Consider the following 6,830-nt stretch of genomic DNA (forward strand, 5'->3'; position numbering starts at 1 on the left):
AAAGGGAGGTAGACGAGAAGCTCAGAATCTCCTGCTGCTTTCCCAGCCCAGGACTGGTCCCATAGGTTTCTGCCACAAGATGGCCAGGCCTTCTGCAATGGTTCTTTCCCAGAAAACAATAAAGTAGAAGAGAAATAACGTATTAGCTGTAAACATGGATTTCTCTCTGGCAATTTCCTGAGCTTATATACTTTACAGTTTCCCAGGAGAAGCAAGCAGATGTTTAATCTAGGCTGATTCCATGCTATTTCTTTAGCTGAAGAAATGTTTTACGGGAAGAGGACTTGCCCTATAATAAACAAGTGTGCAAAAGCTTCAAGTGGTTGTAGCAGCCGTACAGATAATATCTAATGCCCAACTGTCATATTCACAGCAGTGCTGTTGTGAAAAGCAGAGGCTGGGCCTGTCTTCTAATGTAACTTTTTATCTTTATTTATTCCTAGCTCTGTGTATAAAGTTCTAGTAGTTAAATAAACATGAGGTGGATGAAGAGAAGCCAGCATGAAGCCAGAAAATAACTAATCTCTGTGTTTCCCTCTTTTTGCAGCCCTATGATGTAAATTTACAAGTTACGTCAGTGTTGTCCAAATTGTCCCTGTTTCCCCATCCTCATATACATGAATACCTTTTGGATCCTTACGTCAACCTCGCCTCTGGCTGCAAGTCTCTCTTTTCTGTGATTGTCAGGGTGAGTGAACACAGCAATAATTACACATGGCTGTACAGCAGTAATATATTTAATAACTTTGTTGTTAGTAGTAATAGTTGCTGGGTAGTTTAAGTTGGTAAATGTCATTGAAAGCTGATTTTGAATCAGGTTTGGGCCTAGATGGAGGCTGCTCTTAACAATTAAGTTCTGGATTTATCAATAGTGCCCTTCTTCTCCATTTCCATCTCTTCCTGCCAGACTTGCATCCTAGAAGTGCTGGCTGGGTGCCTGTCACACTGCGGTGTCCTCAGTCAGAATCCCTCGCTTATCCCACGCAACAGCTGTTACTGAGCTGGTCAGGAGCCTGTTAATGATGCTTGCCCAAGAGGGCTTGGCTCCCTTTCTCACAGCAGCCCTCCCTGTTCCAAAATACAACCTTCACTCTCTCCCCTTGTGCTTTCACTAGGCCCAGGAATTCACTGGTTGATTGTCTATGTCAACATTTAAATTGATGTAATTACATTGATGTAATTAAATTAAATTAAATTAAAATAAGGGATGCCATTTGTGACAAGAGCAAGTAAGCTTTTGTATTTCTTTACTTCCTGCACTCACTCATCCTCTTTCTGGGCAGAGCAGCCTCTGTGCAGGTTGTTCTGTGAGCCTGTGAGGATGCTGAAGTGGGCACTGAAGCTGCCATTGAACCTTGCTGCCAGGCGCTCTGCAGAGGTGTTAACTTTGTGTGTTGATGCCTGGGCTTTGCAGGTCGTCGGGGACCTCATGGTTAGAATCCAGCGCATCCCAGATTTCACTCCCAAACTTCTGCTGGTCAGAAAACGCCTGCTGGGCTTAGAGCCGGAAGGACCCATGTGAGTAAACACATTGCACGTTCTCCAGACGCGTGGCTGGGTTTGTGTGTGCCAGTCCTGATTCCCTGCAATTTTCTTCCTGTCCCAGCATTGACCACATGACGTTACTAGAGGGCGTGATTGTGCTGGAAGAGTTCTGCAAGGAGCTGGCGGCGATCGCCTTTGTGAAGTACCACACCTCAGCCACGCCCTGAGCAGCCCGGCCCGGCCACCCCCGGCTCCGGGCTGGGCTCGGCCGGAGAGCCACCACAACACCCAGAGACAAGGTGATGCCTCCCGGCAAAGTGACAGGGGATGTTTGGAAGACGAGTTCCCTTCACCAGATGTTGAGTTTTCAAATGGACTTGGAATATGAGCGAAGGCATTTGGGGAGAAACCAATACACATCATTTCTAGCCACTGTGTGAAGAGCTGCAAAAGCTGCATGAAGAACCACAGACATCAGACCTTGGTTATTCTGATTACAGTGTTTAGAGAGTTTGAGCTCTTGTATGTCCTGGGGCTCACATGCACCAATTTGCTCTTTGTGACCATATTACTTTTAAAAAAGCAAATTAATTTTATAACATTTTTATGTCTTAATTATTTTTCTTTTCAGTTGGATATATGAAAGAAAAACACACCTATGACTGCAATGTATGTTATTAAAAATGCAGTTCAAAAAATCCACCAATCCATATACAATAAGATACGTTAATGAGGGATCATTTTGCTTTTGGTAGATCTTAAGTACAACTCTGAGCTTGATCCCTCAGTGGTTTACTACAAGAAATCTATCAGTCTAAAATCAATACTAAAGAAATTAATCCTGATTCGGCATCACATCCATAACAAATATATCTGAAGTGTACATGTTTGTAGCATGTTTGTCTGTGTCATTCCAAGTGATTGATCTCCAAGTTATTTGTGTAACTAGATTTGCTTTAGCTTTTTACATGGGAACTCTAATTTTTTTACTCATGTCACCTTTACATTGTAGGTTAATTATAGGTCATCATAGTTGTTGCTGAAACAGTATTTTTAATTTCTTTTAAATTGGTATTAGTCTGAATTGGTTTAAGAATCTTTTGTGCCTTGAAAATCGGTAGCATAAACATTCTGTTATTTTGAGACATTTTTATTGCTTATCTAACTGTCACAGTGATGCCAACTCAGTTTAAGCATTGATAACTTATTTAGGACCAAAATTTACACCTGCTTTTCACAGTGCTGGGATGCAGGAATGCCTTTCAGTGACCTCTTTTCCATGTGAATGCCATCAGCCAGGCCAGGCACTGGCAATGTGAGCAGAGGCCACTGCAGGGGGCTTTGCTTCTGCCCTCCAGAGGGTCCTCACTGCCAGCACCCTGTGCACTGGTGACTGTGCTGGACCTGGCAGTCACACCAGTGACCCATCCTGCTCTCCACACTGGTGGGTAGGACCTCTTTCCCCTCCTCTGAACAAGGCCAGGCAGAGCTCAGCTCCTTCCCTTTACATTGTCTTTCCTTGTTTGTCTTTCATGCCCCCCTGTTTGCACAGCTAATGCCCATTTCAGATGTCATTGCTCATATGCAAACATAGACTAATTTATTCAGTCACTAGAAGTCTTCTGGATTAACATGACTGTACCTAGAATCAGATTCTGCTCTCTATCCATGCCTTTCAGGTCTTGTTTTTTAATATTTATGGAAGCTGGATGTTAAGAGGCCTTTTAAGATAGCAGGTTAATTAGAGCAGTGTCACAGTTAATGGGCTAAATTTATTCTTGTCACCAGTGAAGAGCATCCTGCTGTAAAAGCTTCCAGTACAGGTTCAGCTGGAGAAAGCAGTTCTGGAAACATTTTGTGCAGGTAAAACCTGTATGCAGGGGCTCCCTGTACTGGGACACTTTTGTAAAAATTGTTGCATTTCTCTGGCAAACAGAAGCATGTTTTACTTCTTCACCTGTTGTTTTTTTTCTGCATTTAGCTCCAAAGTATTTTCAGGTTCAAGTAGCATAGTGGGACAAAGTTTGAAAAAATTACACTTACTCAATTTTTCTTCTTTAGAAACATACCTTGAATGTAGCAAATCATTTTTAGTGATTGGCATTGCAGACAGTCCACATTGGGAGCTTCCTTAATACCTGACAAATAGTTTAGAACATGTTGATGTCTATGCAGAGTGATATTTAATACATGCATTTGTTATTTATAAGGTCCCAATTCAGCAAAACAGTTAAACATAAGCTTAATTTCAAGTATTTTTTGCTTAAATCACAATCTTTTACATGAACAAAGAGTGTTGAGCAGAAATGCTGATGCTTTACTGAATTTGAGTCTTTGTTGGTTTTGCTTGAGCTTAATTACTTTTTCCTCAAATCATCTATTTATTTTTTTTTCAAGCATGTACTCCAGAAGACTTCTAATGTCCCAATTTCAGTGGAAACTGGAAGTGACAATACTACTATAAACAAAAATGAGCAAAATGTTAAAAAAACCTTGCAAGAGCATTCCAGTAATATAAAAATTGATAAAGCCATTCAAGAGTTGCCTGATCTCAAATGAAAGCATTAAACATCACTTCCTTTGTTTTGCTGTTTTCACTGGTACCCAAACTCATTACACTGAAAGGTGTTCTAATGCAAAACGCTGCAGAGCTGCAAGCACAGCTCCTTAAGCTTGTCCATGAGGAAAATATGTAGATAGAACTGTGATCACTCTTAAATTCAGCCTGTGTCTCCAGTGACATTGGTGATGTTTTCTTGCAACCCAAATGTTATTTAGTCAATAAATTTATAAGACATGGATCCATCCTCACACAAGTGAAGCAATCTTTAAAGTTGTTTTGGCCTGAACTGCTTTTGTGAGTGCTGTCTACAAACCCTTAATCCCCCTACCTGATGACAATGACCTTTATTTTTGTAAGAGTGATTTAATCTTTCTTAAGAGAGATGGAACTCAATTATTTTTGTGGTAATATTTTTCATGCACTTTTCTTTTGTTTTTAATGATTAGAAGTTAGTTCAGGTCCATGTTTTCACCTTTTTGATCTATGCATGTCATTGAGGAGCCCATTTTGTTTCTGTGTGCGTGTGTTTGTATGTGGTTATTTATTACCCAGAGAGGGCCACCCAAGAAAACACTTGGCCTGAAGAGTTCATGGCTTGTGCAGATCCTCCAGATGTCAGTGGGAGAGATGAGTGCTCATCACCTTAGAGAATGGGGCCACTGGTATTAGATTGAAATACTTGAGATGGGATACTAGAATAATTTTTTATTTCAAAAAGCAGATCCAAACCACATTCTAATCCTGATGCACATGTGTGTAAATAGAAGCATTGTTTTATGTTTTTTTTCATTTATAGTATGTATTTGATTTAGACTCTGATTTAGAAAATTTTGTAATAAGCCATGTGCTAGCTCTTATAGAACAAGTTTGTCCTTAGTTTTCTCCTATGACTGTAATATTCCTGGTATTCAGATTCTGTCTGTGTAATGTTCTTACTCTATATTTGTCTGTGCAATATAAAAGCTGTGACTTGATGCACAGCTTGAGTCTGGTTGTACATCACCTATGTATATATATACATATATATATATAAAAAAAAGGACCAGAATCCCGAGCTTGCTTACACTATGATTAGTGTAAAGATTGCCACACTTCATTTTACAGGGCACAAGTAATCATGGAATGGCTTTGTAAGTGCATGGTAATTTCTACCATAACTTGCTGTGCAATCTCACCGGTGACATTTTATTAGTGCTCTTTGTCTTGCTAGAAGAAATACTAACCTGAAGTACTTGGTAAGATTAAAGGGTCCTGGAGTAGACTTGGGGCTACATGGAAAATCCTTATCTGATATTGCATATCATACAGGGTTTTCAAACCATGTCCTCAATGCTTTCTGTGCCCTGTAAAATAGTGTAATTATATAAAATATATACTCCTTGTTTTGCCTCCTGCCTTGTTTACATTAAACAGAGGATATTCAGTAAAAATTTTCTATTAAACTTTGTGTAGGTCACTTACTAACAGTGTTGCCAAGGTTTCACAGAGGTTGGAATTTCCAATGAGGAATTGTTGAAACAGCCACATTACGAGACATACAATATTAAGTTTTATGAAGGAGGTTGTGATAAAATTCAACTTTTTGTGCTAAAAATGCATGGAGGATTAAAAGGGATATTCTCAAAATAAATTAATTTCAGTGAAGCGACTGCTTCTATTATTACAGAATCCGTAATAATTTTTGTATAGGTGACATTGAGACAGAATATGTTTTAACAATTTACATCATTCCTTTGATCCTGAAGTCCTCATTTATTTTGAGTCTGTTACTACAGCATCTTCTGGGACAAGCGTGTTTCCTGTACTGTGCTGTGCAGGGCTCGGACTGAATCAGCATGCTCTTGCCCAGGAAAATGGGAATCCTAGGGAAATGGGCAAGATGGAGTCATCCTGGGCACAGATGAGCTAACATCTGCTCTTTCCTGGGAGTCCTGATATCCTTCCAGAAAGGCTGCAGCTGATCAAGGCCTCTGTTTTCTGTTGCATTTGAGTGCAGAGTGTGTCAGTCACAACACTGCTTTGTTGGAGACAAATGTCATGGGAGTGAGTGAGCATCATTTCTTCCTTCAGGGCCTTCGAGGAAGGCTTTTATACACAGAGGTTTATATATGTTTTTATATACTTTTAAATTGTGTGTGTTGCGTGTTTTTATCTACTTTTGGTTTCCTTCTAGTTTTCATCAGCTTCTTAAAAATCTTGTTGCTCTGTAGGATCCCCTCTGAGGGCTGCACTTGGATGTTAAGCTGTTCCTCCTCGGTATTTAACATCTGCAAGTGCTCTTACATCTTTAATAAGAACAGTGCTACAGCAAGATGATGCACTTGACAGCTTTCATTATAGCTGTCTGCATCTTTCTCCCATCCTCTTGGGTCTCAGAGATTGTCATCTCCCACCCCAGATCATTTATCTGCTGTGCCTGCATGAAGCATTCAGAAATTTAGGGAGACTTTGCTTTCTCAAGCAGTGAGAAAGTTGTATCAAAATGGAATGTTTTGCATCTTCTTACATTTTTGTCTTAGTTTGATATTCTGTCTATTATTGAATTATTGAAGTGCGGTTATCTTATGGCACTTGCATTCTGATACAAGATTTTTGGGGCTCTAGATCCTGTTGGGGGAAAAAAAAGAGGATGCTCTCTATGTGTGGTCTCTACTTCATATTCATTAACTCATTGTACAGATTATCAGCCAGAGTTCTCAGTGTAGATACAAGTAGCACAGGATCTACTGACTTTGTTAACCTTTAAATATCAGCAGAACTGGTGCTGTCAAAGCCTCAAGGC

At 39.9% G+C, this 6,830-nt stretch overlaps 1 protein-coding gene across 2 annotated transcripts in view; it reads left to right on the top strand.

Moving 5' to 3' along the window:
- Positions 1 to 5,692, top strand: part of FHIP2A (FHF complex subunit HOOK interacting protein 2A) — a 34,075-nt gene extending 28,383 nt beyond the window's left edge. For both annotated transcript variants that reach the window (XM_014250379.2, XM_005520768.3), the window contains 3 exons: positions 548 to 688; positions 1,415 to 1,518; positions 1,607 to 5,692. In XM_014250379.2, coding sequence (XP_014105854.1) covers positions 548 to 688; positions 1,415 to 1,518; positions 1,607 to 1,712 — 351 coding nt within the window. In that variant the 3' untranslated portion in view covers positions 1,713 to 5,692. The remainder of the gene's footprint in view (positions 1 to 547; positions 689 to 1,414; positions 1,519 to 1,606) is intronic.
- Positions 5,693 to 6,830: the final 1,138 nt, after the last annotated feature.

The sequence above is a fragment of the Pseudopodoces humilis genome, chromosome 9 (assembly GCF_049639895.1).
Source record: "Pseudopodoces humilis isolate 2021_Gansu_Grassland_sample_001 chromosome 9, ASM4963989v1, whole genome shotgun sequence".
Lineage (NCBI taxonomy): Eukaryota > Metazoa > Chordata > Aves > Passeriformes > Paridae > Pseudopodoces > Pseudopodoces humilis.